General features: G+C 38.4%; 1 protein-coding gene across 2 annotated transcripts in view; it reads right to left on the bottom strand.

Annotated features, from left to right (window-relative positions):
- The window catches only part of ERP44 (endoplasmic reticulum protein 44), a 92475-nt gene that overhangs the window by 10036 nt on the left and 62376 nt on the right, over nucleotides 1-20063 (bottom strand). For both annotated transcript variants that reach the window (XM_027105370.1, XM_027105371.1), the window contains 4 exons: nucleotides 19063-19120; nucleotides 16566-16682; nucleotides 12761-12872; nucleotides 11577-11718 (listed from right to left, as the gene is read on the bottom strand). In XM_027105370.1, coding sequence (XP_026961171.1) covers nucleotides 11577-11718; nucleotides 12761-12872; nucleotides 16566-16682; nucleotides 19063-19120 — 429 coding nt within the window. The remainder of the gene's footprint in view (nucleotides 1-11576; nucleotides 11719-12760; nucleotides 12873-16565; nucleotides 16683-19062; nucleotides 19121-20063) is intronic.

Here is a 20063-nt window from a genome sequence, read left to right as displayed (position 1 = left end):
GCGGGCCTCTCACTGTTGTGGCCTCTCCCATTGCGGAGCACAGGCTCCAGACGCGCAGGCTCAGCGGCCATGGCTCACGGGCCCAGCCGCTCCGCGGCATGTGGGATCTTCCCAAACCAGGGCACGAACCCGTGTCCCCTACATCGGCAGGCGGACTCTCAACCACTGTGCCACCAGGGAAGCCCCCTAAATAGTTCTTTAAAATTTTTTTCCTTTGGAGCTATTATAAATGATACTTCAAAAGTTTAATGGTTTCCAACTGTTCTCTGTTAGTGTATAGAAATAAAAGTGATTTTTTAAAAGTTGACCTTGTATTCTGCTAAAAGCACTTATCAGTTCTAGAAGCTGTTTTGTGAATTCATTGGGAGTTTTTACATACATAATCATGTCATCTACAAAGAAAGATAGTTTCTTTCCAGTCTGAACACCTTTTATTTATTTTTTTGTCTTATTGTACTTGCTAGGACTTCCAGTATGACATTAAATAGAACTAGTGGAAGTGGGCATATTTATCAAAAACAAGAAAATACTTAGGAATAAATTTAGCCAAGGAGGTAAGATATCTGTACACTCAAAACTATAAAACACTGATGAAAAATGACATAAATAAATGGAAAGATACCCTGTGTTCATGAACTGGAAGATTTAATATTGTTAAAATGTCCATACTACCTAAAGCAATCTACAGATTCAACACAATCCCTACCAAATCCCAATGGTATTTTTCACAGAAATAGAAAAAACAATCCTGAAATTCATATGTAACCACAAAAGACCCTGAATAGCCAAATCAATCTTGAGCAAGAACAACAAAGATGGAAACATCACACTACGTGATTTCAGCATATACTACAAAGCTGTAATAATCAAAACAATATGGTACTATTATAAAAACAGACACATAGATCATTGGAACAGAATAGAGAGCCCAGAAGTAAATCCAGACATTCATAGTCAACTGATCTTCCACAAAGGTACCAAGAATACACAATGAGGAAAGGGTAGTCTTTATTTTAATTTATTTATTTATTTTATTTTTGGCTGTGTTGGGTCTTCATTGCTGCATGCAGGGTTTTCTCTGGTTGTGGCGAGTGGGGGCTACTCTTTGTTGCAGTGCGCAGGCTTCTCATTGCGGTGGCTTCTCTTGTTGCGGAGCACAGGCTCTAGGCACGCAGGCTTCAGTAGTTGTGGCTCACGGGCTCTAGAGCACAGACTCCGTAGTTGTGGTATAAGGGCTTAGTTGCTCCAAGGCATGTGGGATCTTCCCGGACCAGGGCTTGAACCTGTGTCCCCTGCATTGGCAGGTGGACTTTTTTTTTTTTTTTTTTTTTGCGGTACGCAGGCCTCTCACTGCTGTGGCTTCTCCCGTTGTGGAGCACAGGCTCTGTACGCACAGTCCCAGTGGCCATGGCCCATGGACTCAGCCGCTCTGTGGCACGTGGGATCCTCCCGGACCGGGGCATGAACCCATGTCCCCTGCATCGGCAGGCGGACTCTCAACCACTACGCCACCAGGGAAGCCTGGCAGGTGGATTCTTAACCACTGTGCCACCAGGGAAGCCCAAGAAAGAGTAGTTTTTTAAATAAATGGTGCTGGGAATCACATGAAGAGGAATAAAACTGGACCCTTACCCAATTTTATTTTGTATATCTCTCTCACACCATATACAAAATCAATTCAAAATGGATTAAGGACTTAAATGTGAGACCTGAAACTGTAAAACTCCTAGAAGAAAACAGAGGCATAAAGTTTCTTGACATTGGTCTGGGCAATGACTTTTTGGATATGACCCCAAAAAGCACAGGCAATAAAAGCAAAGATAGGGCTTCACTGGTGGTGCAGTGGTTGAGAGTCCGCCTGCCGATGCAGAGGACACAGGTTCGTGCCCCGGTCCGGGAAAATCCCACATGCCGCGGAGCAGCTGGGCCCGTGAGCCATGGCCGCTGAGCCTGCACGTCTGGAGCCTGTGCTCCGCAACGGGAGAGGCCACAACAGTGAGAGGCCCATGTACCGCCAAAAAAAAAAAAAAAAAAAGCAAAGACAATGCAATTGTATCAAACAAAAAAGCTTCTGCACAGCAAAGGAAACAACAGAGTGAACAGACAACCTACAGAATGAGAGAAAATATATGCAAATCATATACATGGTAAGGGTTTAGTATCCAAAAACATAAGGAACTAACACAACTCAATAGCAAGAAAACAAAAGCCTAATTTAAAAATGGGTAGAGAACATGAAGAGACATTTCTCAAAAGACAATATATGAAGGGCTAATGGGTACATGAAAAGGTATTCAACATCACTAGGCATCAGGGAAATGCAAATCAAAAACCACAATGATTTGCAAAATGCACAATGATTTTACAAAACTCACATCTGTTAGAATGGTTATTATCAAAAAGACAAAAGATAATAAGTGTTGGCAAGAATATGGAGAAGAGAGAGCCGTTGTATGCTGTTCATGGTAATGTAAACTGGTAAGGCCATTATGGCAAACAGTATGGAGGTTCCTCAAAAAATAAAAATATAACTACCTTATGACCCAACAATCCCACTTCTGAGTGTATAGGCAAAGGAAATGAAATCAGTATCTTGAGATATCTGCACTGTCATGTTCATTTCAGCATTATTCACAACATCCAAGATAGAGAAATAACCTAGTGACCATCAATCAATGAATGGATAAGGAAAATATGGGTAAGGTTTATACACACACACACACACACACACACACACACACAATGCAATGTTATTCAGCTTTAACAAAGAAGGAAATCCTGTCATTTTTGACAGCATGGATGAACCTGAATGACATTATGCTAAGTGAAATATGAAAAAACAACTCACAGGAGCAGAGGACAGACTGGTGGGCACCAAGGACTGAGTGGGTGGGAGACATGGAAAAGTGTTGGTCAAAGGATACAAAGTTTCAGTTATGCAAGATGAGTAAGTTCTGGAGATCTAATGTACAGCATGGTGACTATAGTACTAATATTGCATTGTATATTTGAAATGTGCTAAGAGAATAGACCTTAATTGTTCTCACCAAAAAAAAAAAAAAAACGTAACTACAGGAGGTGATAGGTTAATGAACTTGACTGTGGTAATTATTTCACAATGTATACATATATCAAAATATATCTTAAATATATGCAATTTTGTCAGTTATACCTCAATAAAGCTGGAAAAAAAAGTGAGGGGACATATAATTTGGAGTGGAGAGGGAACCAATCTATGTGTGTTGAGCCAATCAGATCCTGGAGGATGTGAACTAAGAGATATAAGGAACACAGATGATTTGATTAGAGTTACAAAGTCATATAGAGTTACAAAGTCAAAGAGTTATAAAATCATATAGAGTTCATGCTAAGTCCTGTCATGATAAATCAGAACCACATCCATGGGGCCTCCCTGGTGGCACAGTAGTTAGGAATCCGCCTGCCAATGCAGGGGACACGGGTTCGAGCCCTGGTCCAGGAAGATCCCACATGCTGCAGAGCAGCTAGGCCCATGCACCACAACTACTGAGCCTGCGCTCTAGAGCCCGCGCGCCTAGAGCCAGTGCTCCAAGACGAGAGAGGCCACTGCAATGAGGCCCGTGCACAGCAATGAAAAGTAGCTCCCGCTCACTGCAACTAAAAAGAAAGGCCACGCACAGCAACGAAGACCCAATGCAGCCAAAACTAAATAAATAAATTTAAAAAAAAAAAAAAACCACATCCATGCAGAAGTTACAGCACAGCAGCAGAAGAAGCTGCTATCCAGAGAGAAGGAAGGAGCACTTGTGTGAAGACGGAAAAATATTGTATATCTATGCTGTCAAATACAGGAACCACTACCCGCATGTCGCCACTGAGCACCTCAAATGGGTTTAGAGTGCCTGAGAAACTGACTTTTAATTTATATCATTTTAATTAATGTAAACTTAAGTATTCATATAGGGCTAGTAACTATCATATTAGACAGCACAGTACTATGATCATTATTACAAAGGGTGAAAGACAAGCACAATCAGTAAAAGACAATGAAAGCACCAAAAAACAACGGGAAAACGAGGGAAAATCATGATGGTGTCACAGAACTCAAAGTGTTCGACAGCACCCAAAACTATAAGAATGTTAATGAGGATGAATCAGGTAAAGTCCCATTACTAGCAGTGTTATTTATTTTTTCATGGGAAAAACCTGGATTTCAAACAACAGGGGTTATTTAGACAAATCATGAAACAATCCATTCAAAGGCAAGCTATCTGACCATTAGAAATAACAGAAAAATATTAATGACATGGGAAGATGTTTATGTGGATAAAAAAAATTCATAAAATAGCATAGCTCTAATTTTATAACACATGTATAGATCTCTTGTGGATTTATGGGTGATTTTTAATTTATTCTTTGGCATTTTATCAACTTTAAGAATTATCCACAAAGAAGATAAAATTTTTATAATCAGAAATAAGGAACAAATGATATACTTAACACACACATACAAAGAGAGTAGACATCTTTGCCTGGTTCCTGATCTTAAGGGGAAAGCATTCAGTCTTTCACCATTAAATATGTATTAGCAGTAGGTTCTTTGTAAATGTCCTTTATCAGATTGAGGAAGTTTCCATATATTCCTAGTTTGTTAAGCATCTTTGTCATGATGGATATTGAATTTTGTCAAATGCTTCTTGCATATGTTGATGTAATCAGTATATGCTGAATTACTCTCATTGATTTTTGAAGGCTGAATGAGCCTTGCACACTTGGGATAAAGCCCACTTGGTTGTGATATATTATTATTCTTTCATACACTGCTGGATTCAATTTCCTAATATTGTTTTCTACTTTTTGACTCATACAATAATGTAGTTTGAACTCATTCAATGTACTACAGTGTAAAAACACTGTATCTTGCCATTTAAGTTACTTAACGTCTTTGAGCTTCAGCTTTCTGATATGTAAAATGAGAACAACTGCTTTATTTAACTTAACTATTGTTTTTATAGTCTAACAGACTTGGATTTGAATCCAAATATATTATTGCCTATAATAATCATAGCTAGCCTTCTAATAGCACTGACCATGTATCACTGTTCTAAGAGCCATAGATATATACATTCATTTAATGCTCACAACAACCCTATTAAGTAGATGCTATTATTATTCCTATTTTACCGATGAGCAAACAGAGGCATAGAGGTGGTAAGAAATTGCCCAGGATGATATAACTAATAGGTAACAGACTGGGATTTAAATCTAAGCAGTCTGGATCTAGAGTCTTGTGCACCTAACCACTATGCTATATCGCCTCTATAGTGACTCCACTTCAGTAAAGTTTATAAATCTCTCAGAGCTTAACTTCTTTATTGTAAAAGTGGAAATAATACCTATTTTCTAAGCTTGTTATAGATTAACTGAAAACACATACAAAAGTATAAAGTAAGGCTGGTACAGTGCCTGGCTCTGTCAGTGTTTGATGTCTATTTTGCTGGCAGGACCAAATAAGGTAAAATATACTGGAATGATTTGTAAAATAAAAAGTACTTATAAATACTACGTATCAATATCAGTTGTACGATAAGTACGGTATATGAAAATAAAAATGGTGTTTAGGGACCTGGACCACTGTGTATATTGCCCAGTGGTTGACAGGAGAGACACATTCAGAGAATCAAAAGTATACAGATAAATAGGAGAGGTGGGGAATAGGGCAGATGGGTAGTTGATAAATATTAGGATATATTCCAGATATATACATTCAAAGTAGTCAAAACTCTTATTAATCTTGTAATAAGCAGATGAAACTAAAAGCAAAGCACTGGATGAACATCTACTAATGCCATTACAAAGCAGTTAGTATAACAAGAGATAATAAAAACTAAATAAGGTTTGCCTTTTAAAAAGATTTCTCATGAACTGGTTTGCAGGGCAGAAGTTGAGACACAGATGTAGAGAACAAACGCATGGACACCAAGGGGGGAAAGCGGTGGCGGCGGGGGTGGGGGTGGTGGTGTGATGAATTGGGCGATTGGGATTGACATGTATACACTGATGTGTATAAAACTGATGACTAATAAGAACCTGCTGTATAAAAAATAAAATTAAAAAATTAAAAAAAAGAACATAATAAAAAAAAGATTTCTCGGCACCATTTTTTTTTCAATCAAGAAAAGCCTGATTTGGGTAAAAAAAAAAAGAACCCCCTAGACAATGAAGAACAAAACCAGATTCTCAGGGTTAAAGGGGAACTTAACGGTGACCTGATTCTAAACATTTCTCTTACCTGTCCCTCCAAGTTCTTTACCATTTCATTCAGTTCCTGGTTGGTTCCCTCTAAGTTCAACGAGACAGGCTAGAGTTCATCGTGGCAGACAAGCAAATTGCTGAATTAGGGAGATACCCCACCCCTGTAGTTTCAGTCTCGTCTCAGCTCACCACAACCACCCTCACCTGAGTACTTCAAGGAATTACGATCATAATTCTCAGTGATATAGTGATTTGGAAGAAATGACCTAGAGCCCAGAGTTGGGGAACTCATTAGCATTAGAGTAGCCTGTTAATTTTCCTAGGAGTGACCTGAAGTCTGTCCTGCTGCTTTTTCCCATCACTGGGGCTCCAGTGGCAGCTTACATAAGAACCCTTAAGCAAAGGAACAGATGGTAGGGTATTTGCAGGCCACAGTTTTTTAGAAGGTAAGATTCTCTAGAAAGCCCTTCCACAGTCTTATACCAGACCCCATCATTTATTCTCTTCTCTCGGGACTGGAGAACATTTCCTAGACCTACCCTCATGTGCTCTTGGGCTTCAAAACTTCCCCCCATTCCCATCTCCATATAAAAGTTTTTCCTTTACATTTGGCAAGAGACCAATCTGGTCAATCTATAGAAAAAAACTAAGGATTTAGAGATCTGTGATTTAGTTTCCGGTACTAGCAATACTGTCTCTTCAAACATCTTTCACATTCACACTTACACTGCTTTTATATATACTGAAAATGTAACTGCTTTGGTATCAAGTGTTATGAGCTTGGGATTTGGGGGTTCAGTATACTCTGACATGATTCCTAGCCCTGCCACTAATTAGTTGTGCGGCCTTGCTGGTTACCTTACCTCCCTAACCCTCATTTTCTCTGCAAGAAGAGATGAATACAACACTGGTTAGCACCTCGCCCTGCCCCCACCATGCTACAGTGCCTGCCTCTAGCTTGGGAGGAAACTGCAGCATAAATCTGCTTTGTCTCTCCTTACCACAACCATACGTCCCCCACTTAACCCCAGAAATGCCGTCCTACTAAGCAGAAGTAATAGTAATTACACCAATTTATGGAAACTGTTGATCATTTAAGCCTTAATTACCATGCAGCACAATGACAATTACACAAGCCATTAAATGTGTCTGATTCACTTTGCTGCATGTTTTGATTTTTAACACTTATCTATTCACATAGGCTCAGTTTGTAGCTCACACAGCATATGCCTCTTTACAATTAAAAAAATATTAGAGGAAATAGTGCCTAGGAGGGGAAATCAGGCACCTAAGGGAGAAATTAAAGAAGTAATTTGTTGCAGAGCTTCAAATACAGTCACTTCTCTTATCTCCGTCCCTGCTCACAGGACTAACCACTTGCAGGATGGGAGAGGATCATTTCCCATTTCCATATTTCTTTGGGGAATCTTATTGACTCAGTGTCTTTTGGCACCAGGGCACAAGCAGAATGCTGCCAGCTGATAAATTAGCTTTTCTTGGTCAAGTGCCCATCTCTTGGTCCAGTGAACTATGGTTGGAGGATAGGGGGACTGGGTCATGTGATAAAGAATATGACCATTTACCTTAGTTTGGATAGTCTAAGAAACAGACACCAAGATGGGATTGGAAGTGCTAGAGTGTTTTAAACCCGACTTCAGAACTGGAGGAAAAAACTTAAGATAGCCAAGATAGAATTCGTCACAGGTTTCCCTTCACGTGTAACAACATTCCTAGGAATAAAAGCCAAAGTTGGGCATAGTTTGGTTGCTGATTGGTAAACCTAACCTGAGTCAACATCCTATTGACTTCCGCTAATTTGAGACTTCATAATTAAAGCTGTAAATTTCCAGTGAAAGGAAGAAGTAAATAATCAACCCAAGATTTATCCACTACCAAAGGTAGGGAAATGGCCTGATAAGACTTTATGCAAATGACCCATGAATAGGGCAGCATTTTAATGCCAAGCACAGTCACTGCCTGGAAGCTCTTGCAGCGAACTCAACCACTAGAACAGCTGCCCCCTCTCCTAAAAAGTTTGTTCTTTTATCTTGAGCTTGCAGCCTCTGGAGGCAAGCCAATGAAGTAAGAGGAAAAGGACATGCAATCAGCTAAGACATTTCTGTCTAGCACAACAGTCAACGCTCACACAGCTGCTAAGCGGACTGTATGAGTTCCAATTTTTATCCAAATAAATGCCGGATTTTAGGGAGATCTGGATCTTTATGGTGGATTTCTGGGAACAACTACTCTTCCTTTTTAAATCCAGCACAGTCCTGCCCTCTCAAACTATCCCCCAGCTCCTCACTCAGCAAATGATCTTGCTTCCTTAGCCACAGTTAAAAACAAGAATCAGACAGGATCCTCAGCAGTTTTCTGCTGCTGTCGCTAACACCATAATCCCCAAAAAACCCAAAGAAATGCTGCACCCTTCCTTCTCTTTCTCACTAGGGAGGGTAGGTTATTTCCTTTCCTTTGCCCCTCATTCCCTCTGTGCTCCTTACGACTTTGCTTTATCAGTGAACCCCTCTTTTCCCTATCTCTTCAATAAATCCATTTGATTCTGTCCCAACAAGCATTTAATCATATTTAGTTTCTTGTTACCCTAAGGGGAGTGGGGGGAAGAAAAGCTAAAACTTTACTTCACCCTATGTCTCTCTGGAGCTATCTCCCTATTTTTCTTTCCCTTTAGAGGCTAGCTTCTTGCAAGAATCTTCATGTCAAATCTTCATTTCCTTACCAAACACTCTTCAATTCATTGCAATACAGCCTTTTGAGGGTCAAATCTAACAGATGCTCCATCCTTATCTTCCGGTTGAGCATTCCTTCCTGATAGAAGTGCTCCTCCCGCAATTACCATATTACTCTTTTCTGTTTTTTCTTTCACTTCTTTGATTCCTCCCCCTCTTCGGTCTTCTGCACATGTTCCTTCTGCTATCCTCTCCTTAAATGTTGGTATTCATCAGGGTTCCACTTTCAACCCCGTTCTAGGTCATCTCATCTGTTTCAGTAACTTCAACTACATCCCCATGTGTTCAAGACCCAGCCCTTATCTCACTGTTGAATCCCAGAGCCATATAAACTCCGTTCTGGACACTCTTCTCCTTTGTAGCCCACAAGCACCTCAAATTCAATATGCCAAGAAAGGGAACTCGTCATCTTTACCACAAGGCTGCTCCTCCACTAAGTTCCCAGCTCAGTTAGTGGCATCACAACCCAGTTAGTTGTCCAAATCAGAGTCCTGGCCATCAGGGCTAGCCTCGCCCCTCCCCCACAAGTCCTCCTATTCCACCTAAAAAAAAGTCTCAAGAATCCTGCTTCTCTCTAGCTTTACTTAGTGCTACTGCCAGAATTTTGGAAATTCATTCATTTAAGTATCTACCATCAACTCTTGCCTGGATTACTGAACAGCCTCCTAGATCCTATTTTGACTCCCTCTAATCTATTCTCCAGTTTGCATTCAGAGTGATCTTTAAAAAAACAATTCCCTGATTAAAATCCTTCATTGGCTCTTCATAGTTTTCAGGATCAAACTTCCTTAACACAGCATGTAGGGGCTTTCATGAACAAGCTCCTATTTACTTCTCTTGACCGCATCCCTCAGCGACACCCCTGCTGTTCACTCATATTCAGCCAAGAGACTCTGTACTTGTTTCTACCAACATCACTTTTCTCCAAGCCCTGTCTCCTTCTCACTTCCATGAAAAACTTCTAGAGAACTTTAGGTCCTACCTTAGGCATTAACATCTCCAGAAATCTTGAATCAGGTGCCCCTTCTGCTGAACTCTGTCAGAGCACTTATCACATTATAAAACAACTGCCTGTTACCCAGCTTGTCTTCTTTTTCTACCTGGTTGTGAGTTCTTTGAGGGCAGGGATCCAGTCTTAGTAAACTTTAAACCGTTGGGGTTTTTTTGTTTTTTGTTTTTTTTTTTTTGCGGTACGTGGGCCTCTCACTGTCGCGGCCCCTCCCGCCGCAGAGCACAGGCTCCAGACGTGCAGGCTCAGCGGCCATGGCTCACGGGCCCAGCCGCTCCGCGGCACACGGGATCCTCCCGGACCGGGGCACGAACCCGTGTCCCCTGCATCGGCAGGCAGACTCCCAACCACTGCACCACCAGGGAAGCCCTAAACCATTAGTTTTTATATGACTTGGTTTATGTTATACAACTGTCGTATAGAAGACCCGGATAAATTTTCAATGAGTTAATATGCTAAGTGGTATTCTTTTGAGTACAGGTAAAATAAAAACAGTATCTGTAAGTACTTTAAGGTTCATAACACAGCCATCATCTTGTTAATTTCTGTAACAATCCCATTAGGGAGGCTGTACCACCAACCATATTTTAAGTGTAAAGAAACAAGAACAGAGAAGTTAAGTGATTTGACCGAGGTAGGACTCAAATGTAGGCCTCCTCTATATGAGGACTGAGAATCTTCTATCAAAGAACCACATCTCTATTAAAATATTTAGAAATGAATGAGGTAATTCATCCTGCAATAGGACTTCAAATCACCCTCTAACTGTGAAATTTAATCTTTGGACATTAAAAAAGAGGTTATTTAAATGAATTTTGAAAAGAAAAGGTCTAGTTTGAATTAATACCTGTATTGCTTAAATTTTTCATATATGAAGAAACATTTCCATTTTTAATCACTGTATTTAACATCTCAGAAAGCTGATAAAAATTTAATATCTGTGGTAGTTACAAGGTTTATATGTTTATTAATACTGTGGAAAGGTGAGAATAGAGTCAGGAAGCATATCCGTTCTTGGAAAGGTCCCTAGCTGTATGCCCTTACAAATGCCTTGTCACAGCCATCTTCTGGGTCTTAAACACCACTAATGTTCTCGGTAGACACAGTCACAAATAAGCAGCAATATTACCCATTTCCTTTAACCTACATAGGATTAACCCACTTTCCTTGATGTGCTGACAAAGACCAAACTCAATTCAAAACGAATTTCTCATAGGTCAAAAATTTTCTTTCAGAGATTAATTCCCAAGCATTTAGGATCATCTAATGCTGGCATTTCTATAGGGATATATCATAATTCTCATAGTCAGTTAACATTTTCTTTTCTTTTTTTTTTTTTTACCACACTGCTCAGCTTGCAGGATCTTAGTTCCCCGACCAGTGAAAGCGCCAAGTCCTAACTGCTGGACCATCAGGGAATTCCCCACAGTCAATTATACTATAATCTGGAGTGAAAAAAAAAAAACTCTTCCTTTTGAATAACAAAGCATTTCAACATAGGGTTATTTAAAATATTCAGACAATTATTTTAAGTTCATTTTTGAGACATATATCAGTAATTTTAAAAAACCAAAATGAATACTTACAATACATCCCTGAAGTCTCCAAACACATACATATGCCTAAAGCTGTCAATAGCTATTACAGGGCAATCTGCTGGAGTCTTCTGTATATGCAGAAGAGGATGTCTAAATTTGTCACAGTCAGCATGTAAAAAGTTTATGGTACCTTTAAAAGAAACAGAATTTGGAGAGGTAGATTAGAATATTCTTTTGAGGGTCAAAAGAGGAAGAAGACATGCAATCAGCTAAGACATTTCTGTCTAGCATAACAGTCAGCGCTCACACAGTGTATTCTCATAAGTTTGCAAGTTCATAAAAAGTGACATACTAAAAAAACCCAACATGCTTTAGAGTAATGTAGACCACAAAAACTAAAGCCTAAATATTACAACACTTTAAAAAGGTAGGATCTTAATTCTTAGGGCAGAGAGTATAATTTCCTTAAAAATTATAGGAACTCAACCCAAATTCAAATGCTATAGTGAATTTTTAAATTTTCTTTAAGTGGGTAATCATTTGCTCTGCAGATTACCCAGGTCTGGGGAACAAGTTCCAGAAACTGACATATGATCTGTTCTCATAGGATCATCTTCATTTCATCAAGGATGCCCTTCTAGTCCCTACTGGTCGATTTTTAATCCAATTCAACCCCAAAAATATTTAGAGTAACTAATATGGGCATGGCTCTATACAAAGCCTTCAGTTTATTTTGTTTGACTTTCTTCTCTAACTACAGAGGGAAAGCTGGTGATACCTCAAATTCCTTTTTGATGCTTTGGAGAAGTCTGCAGAGAACTACTCAACTTTCTTTCACTTGGAAATATAGTAAATGTTAATCTGACTGTGTAAGTTCTCTCAGCAGTATTTTTGGGACTATTAGAAAAGGACCAGAGAGGTATCAAGGTGCTGGAAGAAAGTGCCTAAAACTAACACTGTCCACCCATGACCCCACTTTTCATGCTGTTTGATTTTAGAGAGCTAAAAGAGTCAGGGTTTGTTTGTTTTCTTTTTTAAAGCTATTGCTTCATATTATCTCTACTGACGCCTCCCATCCCCAGGTTTTCAATGTAAATTCAGGAGTTGAGCAGAGTTAAAATAATTTGTTAAGTTTTTAACCCAAATATGTTTCTGTATTAATGTAATGGAAAAGGGAGAAGGTACAAAAATAGAGAAAGGAAGGATATAAACAAACACCTTAATCTGTCTACCTTTTTCACTTATTAATTGTCGGGCTACTTCATTCTGGAATATTTCTAAACTCTCTGTATCTTCTTTCATGTGGAAGAGTATGAGAAAAGGCAGTCCTTCTTCTGTCAATTCCTGTATAGAGAAGTATTCAGTGAGAATTATCAGGCCTCTCCATTCAGCTCTAGCTATTTTCTAGGTAGGAACAATTTTAAACCCAGCCCACATAACATGCAACAGCTGCAACATCCCAGGAAAGAGATCCAATGATGTCAATAAATGCCTTAATGGAGGAAGGAACGCATGCCCTCCACCTTAAGTATCCAAGCACTCAGAGGACTCACATGTCCTGCTGTACTGTAGATGCTGACCTGCCTTAAAGTAACCACTAGGCTGACCTGTTAGCTAGTATTGGATGAAGCCATGACATTTAAAACGTGAGTTGACCAAAGGAGGAACTATGCTGATTCTTTTTCAAGATGTTGATTTTACGAGAGGATAAACAGTCTTCACGGATAACACTGAAAAACTGAGTGTACCAGCAATAAATAAATCTAACTGATTTGCAAACTTATGCTTATTCTAAGGTTTATTGCAAAACCCACTCCACTTACATGAGACCTACCAAAAGCTGAAAAGTGTGATTCAGAACAAAAGACAAAAACCCCATAACATAGCCAGTTTTCAACCAATACACAATTTATCAACATTATTAACAAATACTTGCCACTATATATGTGTATGTTTAGATACCTTGTATGTATACATACACAAAAACATCTTGAAATTTTTGTTACTTAAAAAATTTTTATTATTGTTATTGGAGAATACAAGAGAAATGTGGTAAGTAGACAGCATATTTTGATCATTTATTCTCTCTGACAAATGCTAAGTTCTGACTCATAAAAAAAGTCCAGAAAGGGCCCCATAATAAAATCATTTCCATTAACAATTCTTTTGCTTATCTCTCTATAACTTAGGAACTGCCTCAGGAGACAGCACACATGTCCTTACCCTAAAAAAGCTGAAACTGGAACCTATTTTATAGGATAAGAGTTTTCTTCTGGTTCCTGTCTCCATGTTTAAGACTGTTGCACTCACACATAGGATAAATGATTAAGCTTTTCATCAAGTTCACCTTTTTTTGTTAATTGAGATATATAGTCGGCCTTCCATATCCACAGGATCCACGAGTTGGTTGAATCCATAGATGTGGAAGCCAAAAATACTGGAGGGCCAACTGTAAGGGACTTGAGCATCCGAGGATTTTGATATCCGTGGGGGTCTGGGAATCAATTCCCGGCAGAAAGCAAGAGATGACTGTAATTCAAATACCATAAAATGCAGTACATTTTGAAGTGTACAATTTGGTGGGTTTTATTATATTCACAAGGTTGCAAGCATCAACACTATCTAATTCCAGAACATTTCATCACTCCTAAAAGAAATCCAGAGTCATTAGCAGTCACTTCCCATCTCTCTTACCCCCAGCTCCTGGCATCACAATGATGTTTTAGCAAACTGATTTAGAATTTCTTCTTCCTCACTTTTTATCTCTTGTGCTCACATCTTTTCTTTCCCAACACATTAATTGCAACTACTCTTCCATGGTTCTGTCTTTGGACTTCTCTGCTCTAGCCTGGCAACTTCAACTAGGTCAACAATCTCAGTCACCAACTCAAATTGGTCCCTTATCTCCAAGTCCAGTTCCAGTACCTTCAATGCTCAACATAAATGCACTGTCCCCTCCTCTTAATTCCCTATTTCCATTAGTACTTCTCTTTCTCTTTTATCCCTTTTCAGGACTGAAATGCCTCTTTTAGAAAGCCATTCCTGATTCTATCCCATTTCTGCCAAAGGTAGAACTGAGTTCTCTCTGAACTCTCAGAACATTTTCTCAGTGCCCCTCATGTGGCATGTGGCATGGGGCATGTCTTTATATTGTCTGTACATGTGAACTACTGGATTGAAAACCCCTTAAAGACAGAGAATCTTATTTCACTTCTCCTTTGCTCACAGATTTTTGTACACAATATGGAATCAACCTATGACTGAATAAATGAAGACACAAATGTTGCTGAATAAATACTAATTGGGAAAGAAGACTCAGCAGTTACCTTTTAGAAAATTTAAGAGCTAAGAAGTTAAAAGTAGAAACAAATGTATTACTTTATTAGTAATAAACAAAATTACTAATTTCGTAAGTAAACAAAAAATTTTTTGTTTAAACAAAAAAACACAAATATGGATGAAATAACAGCTGTTAAGAGGCAAGTAATAGATTAATAATTCGAAACTATGTGAATTAGTTTGCTAAACTAATTTATCAGTACATATGTTAACATAGTAGCTGGTAGTTTATGCTGCTAGAGCTTCCAAGTGTACCCATGTCCACATCCATACCAACATATTCTTTACCCAGCAGGTATTTAAAGGATTCAGGAGAGGGAGAGCAAGACAACCAGATTCAGAGGTTAACAAATCTTTCCCCATAGTTTAAAGGATTTATGGGTAGTTGGTTACAACATGTAATAAATCTAAAGAATTATTAAATGTGCCAACTACCGTAGGGCAGGAGGTAGGGCTGGGGGAGGACGGACAGACCCTGTTTAATTGTTTAAGATTTTCCAGATCCACAACTTTCAATTGTTTTGAAAGTATCCCTGTAAGAACTGTCAAAGCAGGTGAATAATCGTGACAGGTTACTAGATCTTTCTAAGCCTCTAAGGACTAAATGATACAATAAAAATGTAAGTTAATTCAGCTAAACATACCTGAAACCCTGAGAACTGAGAAAAGTAGAAGGGATGTTCATTTGATAGAAATTAAGACAATAAGCGTGCAAGCAAGCTTTACTGGAATACAACCATACTTATTTATGTACTATCTAGGGCTGCTTTTGTGCCACAACTGCCAAGTTGAGTAGTTGCAACAGAGACTATATGAACTGCAAAACCTAAAATATTTACTGTCTGACTTCTTACAGAATTGCCAACCTCTGACTTGGTGGGGCTTATATGGGTGTGTTTACTCTGTGATAATTTCTTGAGCTGTGTATTCAATACCTGAGCTATGCACTTATAATTCTTTGAAGTAAGTATGCATATAGAAAGGTTTTTTTTAAACTTTTTTTAATGCTTTTTAAAAATTACATTCTTAGACTGAGGGTTTTGAAAATGAAGGAACAAAATGAAATGAAAGATATGTTTCAAATACAGTGAAGAACAGAGAGATGCACCTCACAGACACAGCTCTTTGTACTTGCTCCTCCAACTTCTTAGGTTTTTGTGTTTTGTTTTTGTGGGAGTTGTTCAGAGTTTGGGATGGGCCTTTTTTCAGCCACATGGGATCACTGAGGACAGTTACATGACAACTGATAATTGCCTTCATTATTTACGATGGAAAGAGAACACAGTTTCATTCTTTTAGGATAGACAGGAATCAGAAAAACCTTTTTATACCAAATGATTATTCACTGTATGTAATTAATTGTAACTAAAATCTGCAGAGCATTGCTTCTAAAGCAATCCCCTTAAACAAGGATCTTCAACCAAGGGTGGGATCAGAATCACCTGAGAGGCACTTTCAAACTCATTTTCAAGGCTGTCATGAACCACTGCTATTGCAGGAAATACAACAGTGGGGTTCTGGGATAGCAGAGGTGGAGAACCATTGGCCTGTATTATGGAAATAGCTATATGTACTTATGTTCACTGTATGATTTTTATAACTGATAAGTTCTGTGGTAAAATAGTAAGATGGGTGGAGGAAGCTTGCTCTTTCGGAAATCTTAATTAAAACTAACAACACACATTAGAAAGTCTGTACCTCTCCATTTTCAAATGTTATTTCTCGGACAAGAGGAACACATTTATCTTGAATCCAATTGTAAGTCCCATCAAAATTTGTCATAGATCCCAAGTACACCATATCTGGAGCAGAATGCTGTTATAAAAACAAAGAAAAAAATTAAACAAATCTAACCTGCGCTAGCAAAAATGCATTATTAAAGCCATCTATGAACCCAGAAAATCTATACAGGATACAAAAGAAACAAAAAACATGGAACTTCTGAGAAAGAGGGCTATAGATGGTAATAAGCTGATAACTCTGTGATTATCGGGGACCTGATTATCCAACCTGTGATGTGTAAGCCTTCTGCTTTCCCTTGGATTTGCGTCAATTAAATGTTTACCAGTATCTTCATCAATAGCAGGCAGACATTGTAAAAAGAAGAATTATCCTAATGATTTAATTTAGCTATCTCTCCCTTCAAAAATGTTAGAAGAAAATTTGGAGACTTCCAGTGAAAAAGCCTTGAAAAATACATGATACTATATAAATCTAAGGCATGGCTATCTCTAAAATTAATTAACTGCAGTATCCGTTTCCACATTCACTCAAAATTGTATCTATGAAGTGCCTAAAATGATGGTAAATAGCTAACATTACCTAAGCCAACTTACTGTGACCAAGCACTGTTTTACCACTGTAAACACCTTGTATGTGTTGACTCAATTAATCCTCAAAACATCCCCATAAAGCAGGTACCAGTATTATCATGGCTGTTTTTACTAATGAACAAACTAAAGCGCAGAGAAGCTAATAAACTTTCCCAGAGTTATACACCTAGGAAGGTAGCAGATTCTTTTTTTTATTTTATTGAAATATAATTGATTTACAATGTTGTGTTATTTTTTTCTATAGAGCAAAGCGACTCAGTTATACATATGTATGTATAAGAATCTATATATATTCTTTTTCATATTCTTTTCCATTATGGATATTGAATATAGTTCCCTGTGCTATACAGTAGGACCTTGTTTATCCATCCTATATACAGTAATAGTTTGCCTCTGCTAATCCAAAACTCCCATTCCTTCCCTCCCCTACCCACTCTCCCCCTTGGCAACCACAAGTCTGTTCTCTATGTCTGTGAGTCTGTTTCTAGATATGTTGATTTGTACTGTATGTTAGATTCCACATATAAGTGATATGATATTTGTCCTTCTCTTTCTGACTTAACTTCCCTTAGTATGATAATCTCTAGGTCCATCCATGTTGCTACAAATGCCATTATTTTATTCTTTTTTATGGCTGAGTAATATTCCATTGTATATATGTACCACATCTTTATCCATTCATCTGTTGATGGACATTTAGGTTGTTTCCATATCTTGGCTATTGTATATAGTGCTGCTATGAACACAGGGGTGTGTGTATCTTCTTGAATTATGGTTTTGTCTGGGTATATGCCCAGGAGTGGGAGTGCTGGATCATACGGCAACTCAATTTTTTGTTTTTTAAGGAACCTCCGTATTGTTTTCCATAGTGGCCGCACCAATTTACATTCCCACCAACAGTGTAGGACGGTTCTCTTTTCTCCACACCCTCTCCAGCATTTGTTACTTGCAGACTTTTTAATGATGGCTATTCTGACCAGTGTGAAGTGGTAAGGAAGGTGGCAGATTTGACATTAAAACAGTCTCATTCCAGAGCCTGTGCTCTTAACAAGAAAGCTACACTGAGAGACACATAGATTCTGATAATCCAGAGATGGTCACACTATGTAAGCTATTATTAAAGAAACACAATTGCAGAGAATACAGGCAAATACCTATATGAATTCAAAATAGGAAATGAGCTTTCTAAGCAAAAAATTCATTCATATGGCTATAGAAAAGTTAACAACTTCAGTGTGTCAAAACACCGCAAAAAAAAATTAAAGTGAAAACTATGAATTAAAAAAAAATCCATAGATTTCTATTTGTGTGTGTGTGTAAAAATTGCAATGACAGACAGTTACGTCAATTTGGGGTGACAATACTGTGATTTCTGTCTTTTTTGTGGCTACCATCACCTGGGCCTCCACAGCTACTTCTAAGTTTAGACACACCTAACTTCTTAGCCAAGGGTTAAAAACAACTTAGCACTCCTTAGTATCTGGCAAGTACCAGGTGGACTTATACCCCAGGAGATTTGGGAGCTTGGCTAGTCTCACTCAAGTTGGAGTGATGATCACAGACCACTGAAGCCTTTTTTTTAATTTGAGTCCCAGGCCAAAGGCAAAACAGAGAGGTGAAAAAGGCCTGGGGATCAGGGGATCTCTAGTCCCAGCTCTGCCACTAAATGCCCGAGTGACTTTAGGCTTGTGTCCTCATCGTTACTTTGAAAGGTTTAGATTAGCACAAAATGATGCCTTAAGGTTCCTTTGTATATTAAAACTTTATGATTCTATGAACATTAACATGTACAAAACTACAGATTATACTATATATGTATTTAAATTATATTAAAAATTATACACTAAGAAATAGCAACTTACCCCTGGTGGTTTGTAGATTATGTTGTCTCCACTGTATCTTTCTGGTTTTGAAACAGCTCTAATGGAAAGAGAGAAGCAGTAATAATATTTTTTGAGAAAACTAATAGCAGCAATATACCTGAATGAAGCAGAATTCCCTAGCTGTTTTGCAACATATGAACTGTAACAACTTGAAATATATACTTGTCCATCTTCTTTTCTACTTATAAGATTATGCAATACCGGGCTTCCTTGGTGGCGCAATGGTTAAGAATCCACTGGACAATGCAGGAGACACGGGTTCGAGCCCTGGTCCAGGAAGATCCCACATGCCACGGAGCAACTGAGCCTGTACGCCACAAGTACTGAGTCTGTGCTCTAGAGCCCACGAGCCACAACTACTGAGCCCGTGCGCCACAACTATTGAAGCCCGCACGCCTAGAGCCTGTGCTCCACAAGAGAAGCCACCTCAATGAGAAGCCCGCACATCACAACGAAGAGTAGTCCCCACTCACCGCAACTACAGAAAGTCCACGCACTACAACGAAGACCCAACACAGCCATAAATAAATAAATAAATAAAGATTATGCAATACCAACAAAAGCATACATTTAAAGGAAAAATTTAATATGAGGCAGATTTTTTTAAAGGGAAATTTTAGTTAGCTGTTTTTGTGACTCAGTATTTTATCTGTGGATTGGCAGTTTTGGCACTAAATAGCTGTTTTTGACCCCAGATTGTTTCTAGTAACTGAGGATCAAGGTCATTGATGTAGTCACATAAACCAGTCACACAAACATATTATCTGCTTGTTAAGTCAGACTCAACCATGAATTCTCTTTTAATTTTTTAAACCAAAACTTCTAAAAAAAAATAGATGAAATGAAATAACCTACACATCATTAGAATATAGTTCCATAAATAACTAATTTTTTGTTTATTTGTTTACTATTTCCCATGCCTGGTACAGGCACATAATGGGTGAATAAATATTTGGTGAGTGAATTCTACAACAAATTAT

This window comes from Aethalodelphis obliquidens, unplaced genomic scaffold, assembly GCF_003676395.1.
Source record: "Aethalodelphis obliquidens isolate GAN/ISIS:26980383/991018 unplaced genomic scaffold, ASM367639v1 scaffold7, whole genome shotgun sequence".
NCBI lineage: Eukaryota > Metazoa > Chordata > Mammalia > Artiodactyla > Delphinidae > Aethalodelphis > Aethalodelphis obliquidens.
Note: the sequence above shows the minus strand (reverse complement) of the source record. Positions and strands in the feature narration are given on the sequence as shown.